General features: G+C 45.4%; 2 protein-coding genes across 4 annotated transcripts; both read right to left on the bottom strand.

Annotated features, from left to right (window-relative positions):
* Positions 1-14,434: 14,434 nt before the first annotated feature.
* Positions 14,435-19,308, bottom strand: LOC125544868 (clp protease adapter protein ClpF, chloroplastic). Of its 2 annotated transcripts, none has more exons than XM_048708643.1 (11): positions 19,100-19,308; positions 18,332-18,746; positions 18,054-18,113; positions 17,878-17,969; positions 17,597-17,675; positions 17,432-17,525; positions 16,818-16,930; positions 15,929-15,974; positions 15,222-15,262; positions 14,977-15,135; positions 14,435-14,865 (listed from the first exon to the last, which is right to left on the bottom strand). In XM_048708643.1, the coding sequence occupies exons 2-10, from the start codon at positions 18,668-18,670 to the stop codon at positions 14,980-14,982; spliced, it is 1,020 nt and encodes a 339-aa protein (XP_048564600.1). In that variant the 5' UTR covers positions 18,671-18,746; positions 19,100-19,308; the 3' UTR covers positions 14,435-14,865; positions 14,977-14,979. The 2 variants fall into 2 exon arrangements, with proteins under 2 accessions (XP_048564600.1, XP_048564599.1); XM_048708642.1 differs by having other exon boundaries at positions 14,435-14,872; positions 19,100-19,306.
* A 263-nt stretch (positions 19,309-19,571) lies between these two features.
* Positions 19,572-23,557, bottom strand: LOC125544869 (isopentenyl phosphate kinase). 2 transcript variants are annotated; one of them, XM_048708644.1, is made up of 12 exons: positions 23,395-23,557; positions 23,064-23,300; positions 22,442-22,539; positions 22,253-22,295; positions 21,795-21,856; positions 21,635-21,691; positions 21,172-21,207; positions 20,983-21,060; positions 20,706-20,772; positions 20,512-20,574; positions 20,002-20,105; positions 19,572-19,897 (listed from the first exon to the last, which is right to left on the bottom strand). In XM_048708644.1, the coding sequence occupies exons 1-12, from the start codon at positions 23,444-23,446 to the stop codon at positions 19,805-19,807; spliced, it is 990 nt and encodes a 329-aa protein (XP_048564601.1). In that variant the 5' UTR covers positions 23,447-23,557; the 3' UTR covers positions 19,572-19,804. The 2 variants fall into 2 exon arrangements, with proteins under 2 accessions (XP_048564601.1, XP_048564602.1); XM_048708645.1 differs by lacking the exon at positions 21,635-21,691.
* Positions 23,558-23,582: the final 25 nt, after the last annotated feature.

Consider the following 23,582-nt stretch of genomic DNA (forward strand, 5'->3'; position numbering starts at 1 on the left):
CTCTTGAGTAGCAACTTGCTTGCCGTTCTTTTTGAAGTTCCCCTTCTTCTTCCCTTTGCCCTTTTTCTTGAAACTAGTGGTCTTGTTGACCATCAACACTTGATGCTCCTTCTTGATTTCTACCTCCGCAGCTTTTAGCATCGCGAAGAGCTCGGGAATAGTCTTATTCATCCCTTGCATATTATAGTTCATCACGAAGCTCTTGTAGCTTGGTGGCAGTGATTGGAGAATTCTGTCAATGACGCAATCATCTGGAAGATTAACTCCCAATTGAATCAAGTGATTATTATACCCAGACATTTTGAGTATATGCTCACTAACAGAACTGTTCTCCTCCATCTTGCAGCTATAGAACTTATTGGAGACTTCATATCTCTCAATCCGGGCATTTTCTTGAAATATTAACTTCAACTCCTGGAACATCTCATATGCTCCATGACGTTCAAAACGTCGTTGAAGTCCCGATTCTAAGCCGTAAAGCATGGCACACTGAACTATCGAGTAGTCATCAGCTTTGCTCTACGAGACATTCATAACATCCGGCGTTGCTCCTGCAGCAGGCCTGGCACCCAGCGGTGCTTCCAGGACGTAATTCTTTTGTGCAGCAATGAGGATAATCCTCAAGTTACGGACCCAGTCCGTGTAATTGCTACCATCATCTTTCAACTTTGCTTTCTCAAGGAACGCATTAAAATTCAACGGAACAATAGCACGAGCCATCTATCTACAAACAAGCATAAACGAGCAAGATACTTATCAGGTACTAAGTTTCATGATAAATTTAAGTTCAGTTAATTTACTTAAAGAACTCCCACTTAGATAGACATCCCTCTAATCCTCTAAGTGATTACGTGATCCAAATCAACTAAACCATGTCTGATCATCACGTGAGATGGAGTAGTTTCATTGGTGAACATCATTATGTTGATCATATCTACTATATGATTCACGCTCGACCTTTCGGTCTCCGTGTTCAGAGGCCATATTTGTATATGCTTGGCTCGTCAAGTATAACCTGAGTATTTCGCGTGTGCAACTGTTTTGCACCCGTTGTATTTGAACGTAGAACCTATCACACCCGATCATCACGTGGTGTCTCAGCACGAAGAACTTTCGCAACGGTGCATACTCAGGGAGAACACTTCTTGATAATTAGTGAGAGATCATCTTATAATGCTACCGTCAATCAAAGCAAGATAAGATGCATAAAAGATAAACATCACATGCAATCAATATAAGTGATATGATATGGCCATCATCATCTTGTGCTTGTGATCTCCATCTCCGAAGCACCGTCGTGATCACCATCGTCACCGGCATGACACCTTGATCTCCATCATAGCATCGTTGTCATCTCGCCAAGCTTGTGCTTCCACGACTATCGCTACCGTTTAGTGATAAAGTAAAGCATTACATCGTGATTGCATTGCATACAATAAAGCGACAACCATATGGCTCCTGCCGGTTGCCGATAGCTCGGTTACAAAACATGATCATCTCATACAATAAAATTCAGCATCATGTCTTGACCAGATCACATCACAACATGCCCTGCAAAAACAAATTAGACGTCCTCTACTTTGTTGTTGCAAGTTTTACGTGCCTGCTACGGGCTTAAGTAAGAACCAATCTCACCTACGCATCAAAACCACAATGATAGTTTGTCAATTTGAATCCGTTTTAACCTTCGCAAGGACCGGGCGTAGCCACACTTGGTTCAACTAAAGTTGAAGAAACTGTCACCCACAAGCCACCTCTGTGCAAAGCACGTCGGGAGAACCGGTCTCGCGTAAGCGTACGCGTAATGTCGGTCTGGGCCTCATCCAACAATACCGCCGAACCAAAGTATGACATGCTGGTAGGCAGTATGACTTATATCGCCCACAACTCACTTGTGTTCTACTCGTGCATATAACATCAACATATAAAACCTAGGCTCGGATGCCACTGTTGGGGAACGAAGTAATTTCAAAAAATTTCCTACGCACATGCAAGATCATGTGATGCATAGCAACGAGAGGGGGGAGTGTGATCTACATACCTAGTAGATCGACAACGGAAGCGTTTGGTTGATGTAGTCGTACGTCTTCACGATCCGACCGATCAAGCACCGAAACTACGGCACCTCCGAGTTCTAGCACACGTTCAGCTCGATGACGATCCCCGGACACCGATCCAGCAAAGTGTCGGGGAAGAGTTCCGTCAGCACGATGACGTGGTGACGATCTTGATGCACTACAGCAGCAGGGCTTCGCCTAAACTCCGCTACAGTATTATCGAGGACTATGGTGGCAGGGGGCGCCGCACACGGCTAAGGAAAAGATCACGTGGATCAACTTGTGTGTCTCTAGGGTGCCTCTGCCTCAGTATATAAAGGACCAAAGGGGGGGAGGCTGGCCGGCCACATAGGGCGCGCCAGGAGAGTCCTACTCCCTCTGGGAGTAGGATCCCCCCCCCAATCCTAGTTGGAATAGGACTTGTGGAGGGGGGAAAAGAGAGAGAGGGGCCGGCCCCCTCTCCTTGTCCAATTCGGACCAAGGGAGGGGAGGGGCGCGCGTCCCATGTAGGGCTGCCTCTTCTCTTTTCCACTAAGGCCCATTTTGGCCCATTTAGCTCCCGGGGGGTTCCGGTAACCTCCCGGTACTCCGGTAAAATCCCGATTTCACCCGGAACACTTCCGATATCCAAACATAGGCTTCCAATATATCAATCTTTATGTCTCGACCATTTCGAGACTCCTCGTCATGTCCGTGATCACATCCGGGACTCCGAACAACCTTCGGTACATCAAAATGCATAAACTCATAATATCACTGTCATCGTAACCTTAAGCGTGCGGACCCTACGGGTTCGAGAACAATGTAGACATGACCGAGACATGTCTCCAGTCAATAACCAATAGCGGGACCTGGATGCCCATATTGGCTCCTACCTATTCTACGAAGATCGTTATCGGTCAGACCGCATAACAACATACGTCGTTCCCTTTGTCATCGGTATGTTACTTGCCCGAGATTTGATCGTCGGTATTCCAATACCTAGTTCAATCTCGTTGCCGGCAAGTCTCTTTACTCGTTCTGTAATACATCATTCTGCAACTAACTCATTTAGTTGCAATGCTTGCAAGGCTTAAGTGATGTGCATTACCGAGAGGGCCCAGAGATACCTCTCCGACAATCGGAGTGACAAAAACTAATCTCGAAATACGCCAACCCAACATGTACTTTTGGAGACACCTGTAGTACCTCTTTATAATCACCCAGTTACGTTTGACGTTTGGTAGTACCCAAAGTGTTCCTCCGGTAAACGGGAGTTGCATAATCTCATAGTTATAGGAACATGTATAAGTCATGAAGAAAGCAATAGCAACATACTAAACGATCGGGTGCTAAGCTAATGGAATGGGTCATGTCAATCAGATCATTCTCTTAATGATGTGATCCCGTTAATCAAATAACAACTCATTGTTCATGGTTAGGAAACATAACCATCTTTGATTAACGAGCTAGTCAAGTAGAGGCATACTAGTGACACTTTGTTTGTCTATGTATTCACACATGTATTATGTTTCCGGTTAATACAATTCTAGCATGAATAATAAACATTTATCATGATTATAAGGAAATAAATAATAACTTTATTATTGCCTCTAGGGCATATTTCCTTCATTAATCCGGGCAAAAGCCTGGGTGCCGGATTTTGATCCTATTGAAGCAGCTCAGGGCTATCCCAGCTTGAAGGAAGACGGGTCAGAGTTTGGTGAAGCGGATCTGCGAGCAATAAACCGGGAGGTACGTCCGCTAGCTTGTCAATTGGCTGAAGAAGCAGACTTGTCTCATTATCAAGCCCAATATGACAATCAGAACAAGCGAATAGCTGCACCAATCCATGAATCGGAAAATCTGATCCCTCCAATCCGTAAGCATACTTACGCTCCCGATATTGACCCGTCATTGCTGATCCATGATGAAGCTGTTTTTCAAGCATTAATGGGAATCGATTGGACAACTATTGATTTCCAGCCACTGGGTAGAGAAACGGAGGCTGAAGCGGCGCAGGATGACCCACAACCATCAGGCCAGGCTGGTGACCAAGTTTGAACCGGAAGCCGGTTTTAAAACTGCCTCTCCTTTGCGAAAAACAATGATATTATTATGGGCACCGTGTTGCCTTGTAATAGGCTAGCTGATACTTTTGATGTTGATATGCCTTCGTGCATAATTTGTTCTTCCTGTGGTGATGAACTTTCCAAAGCACTTTCTGCAATAAGAAACTCTTCAAGTGCCACCGCGGTTGTACTGTTAGGCGGAATATGATGTCTGCATATATGAAGTCAAAACATCCAAAAAAATTTAAGTATATGACCAAATTTTTGAGATACATAATACCTGCCATCGTTGAGCGTGAAGTTGGCTTGGCCAATCTTGAAGCGGAGTTTTGCAAACCCACACTGTTGGAGGAGATAACAGCTCCTATATATATATGAGCTGGTTTACCATGTAAACTATGCCGGGTTATAATAAACACCGTGTTACTCCATAAGAGGATGTTAACAACAAGGATCAAACCGGGCAAATAGTCTCCGGATTGACGTGAACTGTGTTCCGTCAATTGATTGGTTGAAAACTTTGTCGGTTTTAAAAAAACGCAATAAAAAAGAAAAAAGTATCTTGCAAAGAAAAGTGCGAAGCAAAAGCAATGACAAAACCGTTTGCAAAAAAGGTTTATTTGAGCTGATCAAATGGCATTACCATGGCCGAACACGACCAAGCTCCCGTTAGGTGTAACTATGGTTCTAGTCAGCCAGGTCCCCAAATGAAACCGTGGCATTTATGCCGACCAAGTGGCATGGCAATGGTTCGGGTTCGACCAAGCCCCCAAGTGATTCTGTGGCCTTAGGCCGATCAAGAGGCATGACTGGTTCAGACGTGACCAAGTCCCCAAGTGATCTGGTGGCTCTCGCCTATCAAGAGGTATGGTATTGGTTCGGACACGACCAAACCTCCAAGTGATATAACATGATGCTTTTAAAAAGCGAACTCAAGGGGTAAACCGGAGGCCGCTTTAGAACAACTCCGTGTAACCACACATGATGTAAAAGAACAGATACCCCGCTTTAGCTGAGGTTCCGGTTTATTATATTTAATCATAATATATACATCGTTGTAATATGTACATAAGTAGAACCAATGGCTCAGGTATAATAAGGCCGAAGATGAGCTATGTTCCATGGCCTGTTGGTCTCCTCCTCTGATGTACGTGAGTCCTTATGCTCTCGAATATCGATCAGATAGTATGACCCGTTGTGCAGATTCTTGCTGACCACGAAAGGCCTCTCCCAAGGTGGGGATAACTTATGCATATCAGTCTGATCTTGGATGAGCCGAAGCACCAAATCTCCTTCCTAGAAGGTTCTGGTTCTGACTCGACGACTGTGATAACGACGAAGATCCTGTTGGTAAATCGCCGATCGGGCGGCTGCTATGTCACGCTCTTCATCCAACCGGTCCAAAGCATCTTGCCGTGCTGTCTCGTTGTCCGCTTCAATATAAGCCATCACACGAGGTGAATCATGACGGATATCACTGGGGAGAACCGCCTCCGCTCCATAAACCATGAAGAACGGTGTGTATCCTGTTGACCTGTTGGGTGTTGTATTGATGCTCCATAACACAGATGGTAATTCTTCTACCCAACAACCCGGCGTTCTCTGCAAAGGAACCATGAGCCGGGGCTTGATACCTCTCAAGATCTCTTGATTAGCTCCTTCTGCTTGACCATTGGACTGTGGGTGTGCCACTGATGAAATGTCGAGCCGGATGTGCTCCCGTTCGCAGAACTCCTTCATGGCACCTTTGGAAAAATTGGTACCATTATCTGTGATGATACTGTGTGGAAAGCCAAACCGGAAAATCACTTTTTTAATGAACTGAACCGACGTGGCCGCATCACACTTGCTAACAGATTCTGCCTCCACCCACTTTGTAAACTTGTCAACCGCCACCAGGAGGTGGGTCTTCTTATCTTTGGACCTTTTGAAAGGCCCAACCATATCCAGCCCCCAAGTCGCAAACGGCCAAGTAATTGGAATCATTCTCAATTCTTGAGCTGGTACGTGAGCACGTCTTGAGAACTTTTGGCAACCATCACATCGTCTGACCAGATCCTCTGCATCAGCATGAGCAGTTAACCAATAGAATCCATGGCGAAACGCTTTAGCCACCAGAGATTTTGAACCAGCGTGGTGACCACAATCTCCTGCGTGGATCTCACGCAAAATTTCACGGCCTTCTTCAGGAGACACACAGCGTTGAAATGCTCCTGACACACTGCAATGATGCAACTCACTGTTGATAATAGTCATGGACTTGGATCGCCGGATTATCTGTCTGGCCAGAGTCTCATCCTCTGGTAACTCGCCCCGGTTCTTGTACGCCAGGTAGGGAAGCGTCCAATCCGGAATAACATGAAGAGCTGCCACCAATTGAGCCTCCGAATCAGGAATAGCCAAATTCGCTTCACCAGGGATCTTGACCGACGGGTTGTGCAGCACATCCAGAAAAACATTGGGCGGAACCGGTTTGCGCTGAGAGCCCAGCCGGCTTAAAGCGTCCGCCGCTTCATTTTTCCGCCGATCCACGTGGTCCACCTGATAGCCTTTGAAATGACCTGCAACAATATCCGCCTCACGATGATATGCCGCCATGAGTGGATCCTTAGAGTCCCAAGTGCCAGACACTTGCTGAGCCACGAGGTCCGAGTCACCGAAGCACTTAACTCGACCTAGATTCATCTCCTTAGCCATCCGGAGACCATGGAGCAAGGCTTCATACTCAGCTGCATTGTTAGTACAAGGGAACATTAAGCGGAGAACATAACAAAACTTATCACCTCGTGGGGAAGTTAATACGACTCCAGCCCCCGAACCTTCCAATTGCCTGGATCCGTTAAAATGGATGGTCCAATATGTGTGATCCGGCTTTTCTTCAGGTGCTTGCATTTCCGTCCAATCATTGATAAAATCAACCAGTGCTTTAGACTTAATCGCCGTCCGAGGCACATACTTCAAATCGTGCGGCCCAAGCTCTATAGCCCACTTGGCAATCCGGCCAGTTGCTTCCCGGTTCTGGATGATATCCCCCAAAGGAGCAGAACTGACCACCGTAATTGGATGCCCTTGGAAGTATTGTTTAAGCTTCCGGCTTGCCATAAAAACTCCATACACCAGCTTCTGCCAATGCGGATACCTTTGCTTGGACTCAATGAGCACCTCGCTGATATAATAGACCGGACGTTGAACCGGATGCTCCTTACCTGCCTCCTTTCGCTCCACCATAATAGCCACGCTGACCGCCCGAGCATTAGCAGCAACATATAGCAGTAACGGCTCCTTGTCAATGGGAGCGGCGAGCACAGGCGGATTGGCCAATTGCCGCTTTAAGTCCTCAAATGCTTCGTCAGCAGCAGAACTCCATACAAACTGATCCGTCTTCTTCAACATCTGATACAAAGGGATTGCCTTCTCACCAAGACGACTGATAAACCGGCTTAACGCGGCAATCCAGCCTGCCAGGCGTTGAACATCATTGATACACTTCAGTTTAGCCAGGGAGGTGATGGTTGTGATCTTCTCCGGATTAGCCTCAATTCCCCTATTGGACACCAGGAAGCCTAATAACTTGCCCGCCGGTACACCAAAGACACATTTGTCCGGATTAAGCATCATCTTGTATGTCCTCAGGTTATCAAAAGTTTCCTTTAAATCACCAATCAGAGTCTCCTTCTCCCTGGATTTAACCACGATTTCATCCACGTAGGCGTGTACATTACGGCCAATCTGTTTGTGTAGACAATTTTGCACACAACGTTGATAAGTTGCCTGGGCACTCTTGAGCCCAAAGGGCATAGACACATAGCAGAAGGCTCCAAAGGGAGTTATGAATGCCGTTTTCTCCTGGTCCTTAACTGCCATTTTGATCTGATGATAGCCAGAATATGCATCCAGAAAACTTAAACGCTCACAACCCGCCGTAGCATCAATAATTTGATCAATACGGGGGAGGGAAAAAGGATCTGCTAGACAAGCTTTATTAAGATCTGTGTAATCCACACACATGCGCCAGGTGCCGTTTTTCTTAAGGACCAGCACCAGATTGGCAAGCCACTCAGGGTGAAAAACTTCAACAATAAAACCAGCTGCTAAGAGCCTGGCTACCTCTTCTCCAATTGCCTTGCGTCTTTCTTCGTTAAACCGGCGGAGGAACTGTTTCACCGGTTTGTATTTATGATCCACATTAAGGGTGTGCTCAGCGAGTTGCCTCGGTACACCTGGCATGTCAGAGGGCTTCCATGCAAAAATGTCCCGATTCTCACGGATGAACTCGATGAGCGCGCTTTCCTATTTTGGATCCAAATTAGCACTGATGCTGAACTGCTTGGACGAATCGCCAGGTACAAAGTCAACAAGCTTAGTTTTTGCTGCCGATTTGAACTTCAGGGCCGGATCATGCTCCGTAGTTGGCTTCTTTAATGGAGTCATGTCCGCCGGATCAACATTGTCCTTATAATACTTCAGCTCCTCGGTGGCACAAACCGACTCTGCATAGGCCGCATCACCTTCCTCGCACTCCAAAGCGATTTTGCAGCTTCCGTGAACCGTTATTGTCCCCTTGTGACCCGGCACCTTGAGCTACAAATACACATAACAGGGCCGTGCCATAAACTTGGCGTAGGCCGGTCGCCCAAATAGGGCGTGATATGGACTTTGGATTTTCACCACTTCAAACATCAATGTTTCCGACCTGGAATCATGATCATCCCCAAAGGCCACTTCCAGAGCTATCTTACCAACAGGATATGCTGATCTGCCAGGTACTACACCATGGAACACCGTATTAGACGGTTTAAGATTTTTATCTGTCAGTCCCATATGACGGAAGGTCTCATAGTACAAGATATTAATGCTGCTACCTCCATCCATGAGCACCTTGGTGAACTTGTAACCTCCCACCTGAGGCGCCACCACCAGAGCCAACTGACCCGGATTATCGACCTGGGGAGGGTGATCCTCTCTGCTCCATATGATTGGCTATTCAGACCAACGTAGATAACGGGGTATGGCCGGTTCAACAGAGTTGACCGCCCGCCTCTGAACTTTCCGATCTCGCTTGTCCAAGCTAGTGGTGAAGACATGGTACTGCCCACTACTCAACTGCTTTCGGTTGCTCTGGTAACCTGACTGTTGCTGCTGTTGGTTGTAACCACCCTGGTTGTTCTGACTATTTTGACCATTATGTCCGCCTGGATTACCATTAAATCCTGGACCGGAACTTCCTCCACCGTAACCCGGCCTGGATCCCGAGCCCCCGCCAGATTCGTGATCATACCGGAAATTATTAGAATTCTTGAACTCTTGCATAATAAAGCAATCCTTCCAAAGGTGGTTTGCTGGCGCCTCCTTCGTCTCATGTCTTGGACAGGGCTGGCTTAGCAGATAGTTTAGGCGGTCTGGGTTAGGGTTGGGTGCCCCATTACAATTTTTCGGTTTACCCTTGCGTCGCTGGCCATTGTCCTGTGCGTTGGTATTAGCCACAAAGTCCATGTTACCATCCGCTTTACGCTTGCCTCCACCACCATTGCCTGCCCAGTGATGCTGCTGACCTTTGGAGTTGCTGTTCCTCTTCCCTTCCTTGTCCTGTCATCATCAGATTCGGGATCCTTGGTACTATCAGAATCAGCATATTTCACCAAAGCGGCCATGAGGGTCCCCATGTCAGTGCAATGACGCTTCATCCGTCCCAACTTCAGCTTTAGGGGCCCAAACCGGCAGTTGCCTTCTAGGGTTAATACCACGGTGTCAGCGTTGATGCGGTCTGATGAGTGCAACACTTGTGAAACCCGACGCACCCAATGAGTCGTTGATTCTCCTTCCTCCTGGACGCATGCAGCTAAGTCCACTATCGACATAGGCTGTTTACATGTATCCTTGAAATTGCTGATAAACCGGGCTCGTAATTGGGCCCATGAACTGATAGAATTAGCCGGCAAGCTTTTTAACCAAGTACGGGCCGTTCCTTCAAGCATCATGGTGAAGTATTTCGCACACGCTGCGTCATCCACATCAAGCATCTCCATGGCCATCTCATAGCTCTCCACCCATGTCTCTGGAGGCTGATCCGCCGTGTAATTTGGTACCTTGCGCGGGCCCTTGAAATCCTTGGGCAGGCGCACATTGCGTAAAGTGGGGATAAGGCAAGGCACCCCCAAACTAGAAGTAACACCAGGTTCGATCGAGATGGTTGGACGAACCGGCGTGAGCTGCCGAGCCTGATGCTGTGTGGCTAACTCGGCCTCCCTGCGCTCGGGCCCGGTTCACCACTTCCTGAGCGTTATCAGCACCACCCGTCGGGTTGTTGCCACGGGGTGCTCCACGTCGTTCGTTACTCGACACTGCCGGTTCATCCATATGTCTGCTATAGCTCCGGCCTGGACGGGGGGTCGAGTGGATCCGGTCGCGGCTGTACGAGTATGCTTCCTGTTGGACCAAAGCTGTCCTCAGAAGCTCCTTGACCCGTCGCATCTCTACTGCCTGCGGCGAATCACCTTCAATTGGAATGGCCTCCAGCCGTGCAGCAGCGGCAACGAGATTGTCCATCGGGTTGGAGTAGTGACCCGGAGGTGTTAAAACAGCCTGAGGTATAATGGTGTTTTGACGAGGTGGGTCCATCTGACGAGGCTGAACCGGTGCACCGGTCCCGGGAGCTTCCGCCCGGTTTCCCTCCAGCGGATTGCCGGTTCCTACTCCTGGAGTGTTGAAAAGGTCTCTGGCCTCAAAAACCGGAGGCAAACGGGATCGGTACTTCCTCCTCATGACTTCCTGCGACGCACTCTGGTCCAACATGAGCCTGTAGGCTTGTGCGTCTAAAGCGGCCCGCTCCGTGGCCATCCTGGTGTCCTCAGCTGCCAGATCTGCCTTGGCCTGGGTGATCTGTTCCTTCACTTTTGCAATCTCGGCGTTGTGAACGCCCTGATCCGTCGGATTAGCCTCCGCCATAAGCACAGCCAATGCATCAAATAGCTCTGATAGAACTTGAGCCGGCGGGCGCACAGGGCCTCCTGCCCCGGCAGCCGTCGCCGCTGCTGAACCGGAGGTTGTTGCCGCAGCGGTCGAAGAATGAAGCGCTGCTTGTGTGCCAGTCATGAATATTCCAACCCGGTTGGGCAGATCAGAGGGGTCCGGAATACTGTCGCCATCGGAACAGCCCCCAATCCGGCCGTCTTGTAGCTGATAAAGAGATTCGGTTTCTCCGGTCGATGACTCGTCATCGGAACAAACGACGGTATCGCCGTGAGATTCCGATCCATCCTCATAACTTCCTCCATGGATGACTCCCACGAAGGCACGCTTCATGGCTGGTTTAACCCAGGCGGATCGCGCACGCTGAGCCGTCTCGACGAGGTCGGTGCAGATGTCCGGCTCAGGGCCCGGTTCACCGATCTTGCCAATGAAAACGTGAATGCCACCAAAGGGGACCCGGTACCCGTACTCAATTGAGCCGGCCTCGGGGCCCCAGCCTGCGTCGTCGATGTAGAACTTGCCGTGACGACTCTTAGTCATCCGGCCTACAGCGTAGCCCTCGAGTCCTTCAAAGCGGCCCTCCAAGAACCGGAAACCATCATGCGATAGCCCCACGGTGGGCGCCAACTGTCGTGGCTTTGTCACGGCAGATGTCCTAGAGAAAGGACTTAGTCGTGGAGCCATCGCGACGGGTTAACTTGAAGGGGTTAAAGCGGACACAGGGACGCAAGAGAGTTTATACTAGTTCGGCCCCTTCGATGAAGGTAAAGCCTACGTCTAGTTGTGATGGAATTGATGGGGTTTCGATGACTAGGGAGCCAACAAGCTTCACCTATGTCTCGAGTTGTTGTCTCTCTCTGAACCGCCGCCGGGTCGTCCCCTTATATACACGGGTGACACCCGTCGGCTCACAGAGTCCTAACACCGGTCGATATTCGTATTCCGGGTTGGTCTCTCCTTATTCCTAACTTACAGTACAAGTTTATATACAAATCCCGGTTTATAGCTACAAGTCTTGAACCAGCTACGGGCCTTAGGCCCTCATCTGCCTTCTTGGGCTTTATCACTATGGAACTACTGATGAAGTTGACCCGGCCAAGATAGGCCGGTTTACGCCCAGCAGTAATATCCCCAACAGTATCTATCCTCAGTGGACCACTATTGTCAAGACAATACCCAACCCTATCGGAGAGAAAAGGAAAAGATTTGCCCAAGAGCAAGAGAGTGCTAGAAAGGATGTCGAGCGTGCCTTTGGTGTTTTGCAATCTCGCATCGTTCGGTATCCTGCTAATACTTGGAGCACGCAGAAACTATGGGAGGTGATGACTGCTTGTGTGATCATGCACAACATGATCGTAGAAGACGAGCGCCCGGAACGTCTGTACGATCAAGACTTTCAGTTTCAGGGTGAGAATGTTGTGCCTGAGCATGGAGTAGCGGCAATATTTGAGCAGTTCACTCAGTTTCATGAAGACATGCGTGATTGGGAAACTCACGTGCAACTGCAAAATGATTTGGTTGAGCATATGTGGACTCATGTTGTCAACCAATAGATGTATCTTTTTTATTCGTTTTGCAAAACTATGTGAAACATTTTTATTTTTATTTGGCCTGTAAACTATACTATTTATTTGGGTGGACTATTTTGTTTGTTAAATTTTCATTTCACCATATGTGAGAATGCAATGCAAAATTGGGCGGCCAGCCGGCCACGCCCGCATATATGGGTCGGCGCGTTGGGCGCGCTGCCGACCCATATGAAAAACAGGGCGGACGCCGGGCGGGCGGCCGACCCAAACGGACAAAAAGCGGATGAAATCGCCGTCCGTTTGGGTCGGCCCGTTGGAGTTGCTCTTATATTAGGTAGGATATTAGTTGCACATTATATTAGGTAAGATATATCTGTTGCACGTTGGTATTTCGTAATATATCAATTACTTTTTCGCAGAATGGTAGGATATTAATTACATGGCAGATTTCAAGGGATAGCGTTGAGTCAAAACGTGTTTATAATCAATGGCAGTGATGGGTAATTAGAGCGTTAAATGTGTTTGGTGCTCAACATTGGAACGATTTGAACCGCTAGAAAACAAGATTTGACGGTCGAGATGGTTTGGATCTGCCCATTTGGGTCTTTTTATATTGGTATAGATAGATAGATTATATTGAGATTGGATGTTTACATGGGACGTGTTTGGTTACTTGCATCGTTTCTAGGCACTTTGCATAGTTCTCTCAGTTGAGTCTGATTAAGCTAATGCAGGCAAACCAACGTCTGTATGTAGTTTGGTTGTCTACATGTAGACTGTCTGTGTTTAGTTGTGTGCATTGGCTGGGCTGATGTAAGCGCCTAGTGCTTGATTGCATACTAGCAAAGTGATTAAGGCGGCGTGAGTGTAGGCCACGGGCAAGGAGGCCGACTGGGCGATGCCGACTACAATGTCGGGCACAACATGGCGTTCATTTGGCATGGTTGACGATGATTAGTGAGAACAGAGTGCCTCGGTAAATGTGGTGGACTGTTGTGCGGTGCCTTTGTTTCCGATTTCGTCAAGACCGTCGTGCTCAATGAATAAGGTGATGATCCAACTGTTCCAACACAAGAAGGGCTTGCTCTGCCTAATAAGGTGATTGGGAACGGGTAAGGAGAAGCGAGAAGGGGCGATAGACAAAATGACGGAGAAGTTTGAGGTCATCATAATGAAGGAGGAGACATGTGTAAAGCGCCATGAGGTGAAGGAGTCAAAGACGACGAAGGGGTTTAGCAAGTTCATGGAGATACAAGAGAAGAATCTTGAGATCAAGGTTGCTTCCAATGACTCCAAGATGTTGTTTGTGAAGATGTTGGATTATGATCCTGATGTGACGAAGATTGTCCTAGCCTAGGCTTGTTGAAGTGCTTCAGGCAATTTGAGGGTGTCGAAGGGTGAAGTCTTTGCCACGCGTAGCCGGATTGGAGCTGAAGAAGGGCGTCTTTGGCATGGACAATCAGACTTTTGGGATCAGTCGGATGTAAAAGCGTATTGAATATCAAATGATTTTTGTTTTGTGATTGCATATGTTTGCAACAATTAAACATATGCTTAAAAGTGGTATTGATATATGCATGTCAAATGAAGGAGGACAGACCAAGGGCAGGCATTTGGTGACTCTGGTTGGATGGCCGTCTCCTCCATCCATATCCACGGACATGTCCGGATTTGTCTATGGACATTTGATGTGTCCATCTTGGTGATCCGCGTTGGACTTGCCTTAAGGAAGTTGGTTTGCTGAAGACCACCTTTGGTTCAGCTTATAGCTTTTGGACCCAGAAGTTGGCAGCTCAAGCTGAACCAAACACAAGTCCAACATCTGTACTGTACGTGAAGCCCTGCTTATTTCATATACTCCAGCAAAATTGCAAGTACGTATGGAGTAGTAGTAATCATGCTATGTACATATGCCCATCAGAGGGGACAGAGCTGCAGTAGAACTCGGCCAAATATACACTGAATATCCATCAGGATCTTCTTCACATTCATTGACTTTAGAACCACTCGCACTCAAAAGCGCAGGAGGAAGTTGCACATTTTATCAGCGCAATGCTTCCCCAATCTGCAAGGTCGGACACTGCATGTAGCTCCTCTCATTGCAGGTTTTTGTGATTTCTTGCAATATCCGCGATGACTCGGTCTTCATTACACCTGCCCACTCAGTGCTACTGTAGCTATGCCAGATAGTACCTTGATCCTCTATCTTCTCTGATCCTCATTAGTGGTGGTGAATAAGGAATGTTCTTAGAAAAACTCCTGCTACCTGAATGAAAATCAGGTCAATTTGCTAGTCTATTTTCCTTGCAAAAAGAAGAGTTGATAGTCTATTCCAAATACACAAACTCCACATTCTCAGTGCAGCCTCACCGTTTAGCTATTTGTAGTGCCATCGTCGTCATTTTCATCTCCAGAAGCTTCATAGCGTGGCTGGTCATACTTCTCACGGAGTTGCTTCACAGGAATGAAGTCCCGAGCTGTGTCCTCGCCATAAAATAGGAATTCAGTGTAGGGGTGCTCAAACCTTCCCTATATATTAATAACGGAACAATCAACAATTCACTTTGGTAAAAAGAAAAGGGAAACAACCAAGCAAACGAGGAACTGGAACTCACTTTCTCTGATTCTTCAGCTTCTGAAAGATTTTCTTCTGCGACTGAAATTACAATGCGATAAATATATCTCAAAACGGCAATGATAGACAAAAATATAAGTATGAACGGATTTGATTATGAAATAGCCTGCTATATTGTTTTCTTGTACAGTATTTAAAACATAAAAAGGTATGCTTATTAAAGTTCCACATCTTAGACGTTGTTGATTTGGTTCCACCAGCTTTCTAGATATCATGACATTGTCTCCACAATGGTGTACCAGAACAGTCAACACACGGTCGATCCACCTTCGCCAAGCGAAGATTATTTATAGTAAACAGACTGGAGAAAATGCTGCATTCTACATTTTTTCAGGGTATGTACAAGGGAAAATATAGTTGCTGATTTCTTTTCATTTTCGGTTGTTTTAAACACTGTTTGATGAACTGTAGGCTGGCTTCGGATATTAGAACTCAGAAGGTTTACCCCTTCATTCTTGACAAAAAGGGTGCAAGGAGTTGGGAGACATAGTGAAATACTGATCTATTTTGATGCATATTTTGGGAATTTTATGAATAATAGCATAGCAGAAACGAAATTTTGGAACAAAAATTATTCAGCACATGGTATCTGAATAACACAGAAAGGGCATGCATTGTTTTCACTGAAAAAAAGAACAATTTCAAAGCCCCACATATATATGGATTAGGAAAAGAAGAGAATAGTACCATATGCAACAAGAAGTTCTGGATCAGCATATACATCAACCAGCACCTGAAAAAATAGCAATACCACAGCATCATAATGTGTAAGATTTTTTTTTGGAACCAGTTAAAACGAAGATTTGGAACCCTATAGATTAAATTGCACACATATGAGCATGCAAAACCATGCTGAAGTTAAAGCAGAGTCCAACGAAGATGCCAATCCAGATTCCAGAGAGAAACAGTGTTTTCACTAACAAATTTTCCTTATGAAGGGGATGGTTAACTAGTTCAGGGTTAAAAAAGGACAATTGTGAATATCACCACCTCAGGAAGTGAGCCTAGCTCACCTGGGTAGGGGAGGGTGTACAATCCCACCACCTGGTTTATGTCCTCGTGGACACGGATTTGGGTTCCTACTTATTATATTGTCAGGGGGCTCCCCTATTTTCCATCACCTCAAATCCATAATTCAAAGCCTTTATGTGCTATATTGCAAGGAGGAAAGTAAGAAGAAGGATAGATAGATATTGCTATGATGAGCTAGCTTAGATGGTAACTAAATTATAATAAATGAAAGTTCCCATCACAACCTTGCAAAAGATTCTCAGCAATTTCAGGACTTGTGTGCAAGGTGTACAATCGTGGATTTAAAATCAGGACTATGGGCCAACTGGCCACAGAAGGATAAGTCAAGTACAAGATGTACCATGTCACTAAGTTAGCTGTTGCCAGAATCATGTATCAATGGTTGTCATTGCGCTAATATTACGTCCATGTAACACAATCTAAACTCTAAACTTAACAAAATTAGCACTAAAATATATCTTGCAGATGCTACAAGAAAAAAAAACTGAGATTTGCTTGGAACTGTGGATACTGAGGAACAACTTAAACTGGAAGCATCATTTACTTGATAAAAAGGTTGATTTGGTCCTTTAGATAACTTCTCCACATTTGCCGTCTCCATCCATGACTTGGATTCACAGCACACAGGATCCATGCCACATATCACAGCTCTATATCCTTCAGCAGGAGAAATCAAAAGACAAAATAAACTAGTGTCTCACATGAATGAATCATGAGTGCTGAACTACAACAAATTAAGCCTAATGACAAACAAATGAATAAAGATAAAAAAATATATCTCAAATATTTCAAACCATATACTACTACAGTATAATTACCTAAATATAGGTCACACCTACATAGCAGCTAGAGATACATATGATTACTTTCAGTGGTTCAGTTCAGTCTTCGACTGTAGGAACGCAGACTTGAACTTAAACAATCGACAAACTATTGTTGACAAAAAAAGATAGTGACCAACACTGATATGTTTACTTTCTATATGTTATAATTTATAAATATCCCCTTCAAGTATACTGATAAAGTATTTGTATATCACATATATGTCCCTACCAGTTAGAATGCAGAACACATAAGAAATAACAATCAATGGAATTATTAGCAGTCCTTTAGCATGCCAGAGCTTTTAACAATAACAGATGGTGCAAAATTACTCACCATGTACTTTGTGGCGTACTTTCTGCCCTAGTCGAAACTCATATTTCACACTTTGGTAAGCCAGGGCTTTAGCAGAAAGTGCCAGAGAATCACCCTACATGACATTTGAAGTAAAGCTATTTAACATAATCATGACATGACTGGTGCACCTAAGTTTTGGCATACCTCAAGCTTAGAGATTGTGTCACGCAGCTCAGCTGCCAAAGCATAGTTCTCGCTCTCAATAGCATTCTGCAAATCTGCACTGCAACAAAAGGATAAAGGTGAGCTATCTGCCAAATGAACCAACTTTGGAGTGTTCCACAACAAATTTCCCCTTACGAGATTAGCCTATATGTTAATTAAGAAAATGGAGCACCAGAGCATAATCATCATATTGGGAAAATGTACATCTTAAAAGTATTTTAAATCTTCTCCTTATGGGTAACAAGGAAATATCAACATACCGCGCACGTAGTAGATTTAAAGATTTATCCTGAGCTTCATTCTTCGATGAACCTCTTTTAGCTTCACGCTGCCTAGTTACCTCTGTTTCGATCTACAAAATAAGAGATAAGACTTTCTTCACAAAGAAATCATCCTCAAAATTCACTTATCTTAGAAGTGAACATCATCAAGGTACCTCAGCGAGCTTTTCCCTCAATTGCTTTGCTGCATCAAATTGCTCTATATTCAATGCATACTGGCAAGAATCAAGCAGTTCAATCGTGAGGTTGGATTTACAAAAGGTAAACATCAAACATTTGGATGTATCAGTTGTCAGTGGAAACAGCAGTGAAACGATGTTAGATTCAACTAACTAGTAAACTGTAATCTAGACAACTGTCTGGTAAAAAATTACAGAAATATGACAGATATTAGTAGTTGCGGCGAGGTGGTGGCAAAGAAGCAAACACTCACTTGTATCCGAGTCTGTACATCCAGCTGAAAGTAGAAGATCAAGATGTCTTCGTTAGCAGACTCACTGCGCTCCAGCCTCGCGGCCGCATTATCGTTACTGTTACTGTTACGAGCATCTCCTCCAAAGAACCATCTGGCGTTAGTCCTTACTGTGGTGTTTATTTTTCCACGGTTGGTCCCCATGTGCAGCTTTTCCGCACACCAGCGCCACGCGTATGCCCCACGGCTTACTGGATTTATTTTGTAACAGAACCTCAGACCATTCCTAGCAACACAAGCTGATCTGCAGTTTGTTCCCTGGGGCGAGACGCCCGAGCCGCACACAGATATGCCTTGCATTGTATATGCAATGCAGTAGGTCCGAAACGTGCACGGGCCGTCGATCACCGCCGCTGGAGCGGTGCAATCACCACACCTACATACAGTGGTAAGCAGCTAGTCAATGGGGCATACAAGTGCACCAGAGCACACAAACGATGACACGCTCTGACATCAACTGAAGCAACTTTGCCTGAAACTCATTATACTTTTACCAAATCGCTTGAAATAATAAAAACACATCTGAAAATTAACAAATGCATGTTCCTATTTAAAAGCAGTGCTAGAGATCCCATATAAAAAAATTGCAAGGCAGATTCCTCTGATCCCTAAATGTTGGTCAATCTGTTTTGAGTTACAGAACAGGCGCTCAAGTATCAAGACGAGGACTGGTGCGGCGGGGCACGGAAAAAATCAAGGCGGGGCGGGGAGAGAGCAGAGCTCGGTTACCTGAGGCGGCGGCCTTGGGCTTGGGGGAGAGGAAGCACGGTGCGGCGCCGGTGAGCGGGCGAAGGGAACGCGTGGGCGCTCCGCAGCGCCAGGGCACGGAACGGGTTCGCGCTGGTGTTGCGCTCTGTCTCTGCTGCTGCTATGCTCTACGGTGGTGGTGGATGTGGGTGGATAGACGGCGCCCAGCCCCAGCCCCCAACTGGCCTCGCCCTGGACCAGTCGTTCCTTCTTTTCTTTGGCCCCAGCGTTTGCTGCGATTTTTTCGTGGAATTCGCGGTTAAATTTCTGCCGCGACCCTATAGTTACCTTGCCTTCAGTTCGTTTCCCATTATCAAACTATCAAAAATAGGTTACTCGATTTGCAAATGATTTTTCTCAACTCTTAACCACTATTTCAGCTCGGCAAATACTTATTTATAAACCTATATTGATTTATGGTACTAGTTACAGAAAATCCACCACACACTCCAGCTGACAAACAACTGCATTCTCATTAAAAAATGGTATCGTAAATCACAAAGGAAGATTCTGTGTTCTCCGATAAATGGAGGTATTACCACTGGTCACAATACTAGCGTGACATTCGGCGAGAAAGTGATCGCAGTAGGAATAAACCTCTAATTTTTCATCTGGCGAACATCAATGCTCAACAGCGAACCCTACGCGACATAAAAATTGTGTTGCTTCTGTTCTGTAGCTAGAACTCTATTTGGCAGCGCGTATAACAGTTCCAAGCCAATTGTCCGAGCTTGTGTTCACATCCCCCTTCAAGGCTCTCAGGGAGTGCTCAGTATCAACCTGCATCACAAAACAACTTTTGAACAAAAACTGTACTGCCGCATCATGAATTTAGTTATCGTTTTAGTTATGGTTTACAGTATGAGCAGAGGAAATATTCACACCTTTGTAATGTACACATCAACTCCAAGCCTAGCTATCACGGCAGCTTCCAGTATTTTGGTCTCCATTCCTCCAGTAGTGTCGTGTGCGGCTACTGATATCTCCACTGCAGTGAATCGCTGGATATGTTAGGCTTATACAAGCGATACTAGTTTACAAGCAGTACATCTGGATCATGAAATTAGCCTGTTCTCAGTCCAATAAACCATAATTTTGATGACAGCGACTCATGTTACAGATAATTTCTCCCTCAGAGCATTTCCCCCCCCTTCAAACGATACATAAGAACAAAGAATGCATTCGGTTATGATTAGGTTGTCACTTGGGAAATCATCACTGACTACCTGGATCAAGCATTTTTTGTCTTATTTGATACAATTATGAACTTGAAATTGCTATGTTCAACCTCTGCAGGCTGTAGCGGCATGCCTTCATCAGTATATACTACACAACTATGCAGACATCAATCACTCAACCATCATGGTACACATGGAAGGGAGACATGATTATACCTCCTTTTCTGTTGCCTTGTAATGCAGGTTTTACAATCGACCAGCCTCCGTTGTCATCTACCTCTGTTAAGCAGCACATGTCAGTAAACTGGAATTGCATGTTTTTTCCTGCATTTCCCTACAATAATTGATGTATATCGACCAAGAAGATTACACATGCAGACAAAGTTGATCTACAACAGGTGGATACTAACCTATCTCTTTGAGAAGTACTGCATTGGGGTCAGTTGGAGGACGGTCATATACTCCATGAACATCTGTCTAAATATAAATTTTCAGAGAGCTATGTAAAAGTCTAAGTAACGAAAAACTTGACAAAACAATGAAACATATGAAGCATGGTGCATACAAATGAAATAAGATGAAGCCCATCTTATAACAACAAAATTGAATTATAAGAAAGAAGTCAGCAAGTTGCCATACTGTTACAATAAATGATCAAGTCATGGTAAGGAGACAAGGTAACAGTACCAGAAACACGACATATTTTGGAGTCAAAAGCTGTGCAAGGTGGCGTATAATGACATCCCCACTCAATATGGTGCAGTCCTGGTCATTTAATCCTAACATCAGTCTCAGTACAAGTGAACAAATAGTGTGTATGCCGACCTGTATGTGAATCTAAACAAGAATGTGGGCATAATCCAATTTAAAACTCACCAGCGATTCATCAAGAACAGCATCTCCGTGCAAAACCTGCGAGGAAATGGACCATTATTCTACACAGAAAACCATAGCTGCAAGTTTGTATTCTTCTTCATATGTAGATGGAAAAAGAACAGGTGGAAGTTAGGCGATGCTTCCCTTAATTCTCATAACGTTACTGAAAAACTGTCCAAGCTATTTCAAATGTCAGAACTGATCTATTACTTAACAATACACACAGAGCTATGTTGGGAACATATATGTATTGTGAATCATTGCAGCTTACCAAAAGCATCAGTGAAAGCTCCATGTAAACAATACTCATTAAACACAAGTCTAAAGAATATACTACTAATATCCAGAAACAACATTTTTGCCGCATATGATTCACATAATTATCGCACTTGAGCTGCAAACTTAGATCAAAGCAAATTTCTACAGAAATTATTACTCAAGAACCTAAGGTGCAGTAGCTTACAGGGACAAAGCCAGCATGGAGCGACTCAATGATTTGAGAAGCATTGGCTGATGCAAGCTGCAAATGCACATATGTCAACATCTTTATTTACAGGATTAGACAAGAACTGTGTATTGTCAGGTGTCTATCCAAAGATGCAACAATCCTCTAGTTTGCTCACATTTCTTCGCTGAGTAGACCATCCACAAGCAAATGGTGACATCCCAACAGACGGTATTCCTTCTGCAGAAGCACTTCCACAAGTCATTTATTAACACTGATTCACACTTAACAAATTAATAGTTTTTGTAAAACATATATCACAAAATTGATACATAAGCTGGTCAGGTCATTGAAAATACATAGTAGATATATGAATTGTTATTATATGAACATGCATCCTTGCAATGTTAAGTAAAAACTTCAGATCACGACATAATTCATCCAGACAAAGGAACACACGCAGATCCCATGGAAAAATAATAATAAACATAATCATGAATTTTCAATACCTATTCAAGACGACACTAATGACAACACACTAGTTGATTACTTGACCATAATGACAGGTTACCATGATAAGCATGTAGCTGAATTATTAGCATAAAATGCACTAGTCTTCATTTCTATGTAGTGTACCTCTTGCCAAGGCTCTAACAATTTCCTGGTTGAGAGAAGTCACCTATGTTGCAACATATATATTATTAGAACACTGTTTAAGCATTGCATCAAAGAAGCATGGCATACATCGACAAAATCCTGAAAAAAATTATGGAACTGGAAGTTACGATATCCACATGATAGTGAAATTTTAGAAGTACACCGTACTGAAATTCTTGTAGCCACAAAGCCAGCCTTCACCAGCGTTGAATGCAACCCTCCTTTATGTACTCCAGATCTACTTGCTTGGAAGTGGCCAAAAGAACCTGAAGTAGTAAATTCAGACAGAGGACTATTACGATCTTGATATCATGACACTAATTTTACAAACTCAAACTCTAGCAGCGCAATTATAGTTACAGGGATTACGGGTACCATATAACATTGGAACTGACCAACTTCCCTGGTTGTTCAGCACTGTCCTACAGGCAGACGCTAGAGACTATCAATCAGACCCATCGAATGCTAAATACTCCCTCCGTAAAGAAATATAAGAGCGTTTAGGTCACTAAAGTAGTGATCTAAACACTCTTATATTTCTTTACAGAGGGAGTATCTTCCAAGCAGGTTAGATGCACTAATAATCTAAGCATAGCTCGCTCACTAAGAGGCATGTCAAGGTCACTTGGTAGTTAGTGTCAATTCTGACAGCACATAGCATCCCAAATTATGTTCATCAGTTCATGTGGATTCTATACCCAAATCAGAAATCACCTAGTTCAGCTCATCAGCAAGCGTAAGACAGAGAGCCAGTGCCCAGAGGAGGCTACAGATTCCGAGCTATATATACCTGCGCCGTGGACGACGACGAAGTTGCTGTCGAGACCCAGCCCCGCCATACCCGCGAACCCCTCCGCGTCCACGACCGGGTCGGCCGGATCGCCGGGCCTCCTGCTCCAGTCCATCCCCCTAGCCTTCTCCGGGGCGGCGCCGTCGGACATGGCCTGCCGCAGCTGCGCGCACGCAGACTGCAGGCTCTCCTCGTCGATGCTCTCCAGCTCCCCCTTGTTCGTGATGGCCGCTCCGCCTGCGCCAGCACAGAGTTCGTCGAATCAGCGCCGGCTGGAGAGGCGCACGCCGGTACAGAGGCACACAAGGAAACACACGGCTGGAGAGAGCACCTAGCTTAACGATGCAGCGGACAGGGCGGGGCTTCCGTGCCGCCTCCGCCATGGGAGCTCCTCTCCTCGTCCTCGCGCAGTCTCCGTCTCTCCGATGACCGCTCGGGAATCTGAGCACCACTTGAGTTCAGTTCAGCGTGACCATGGTCGGATCTACAGTGTGGACGCTACAGATTTTAGACCGGCCA

This window comes from Triticum urartu, chromosome 3 (assembly GCF_003073215.2).
Source record: "Triticum urartu cultivar G1812 chromosome 3, Tu2.1, whole genome shotgun sequence".
In the NCBI taxonomy this organism is placed as follows: Eukaryota; Viridiplantae; Streptophyta; class Magnoliopsida; order Poales; family Poaceae; genus Triticum; species Triticum urartu.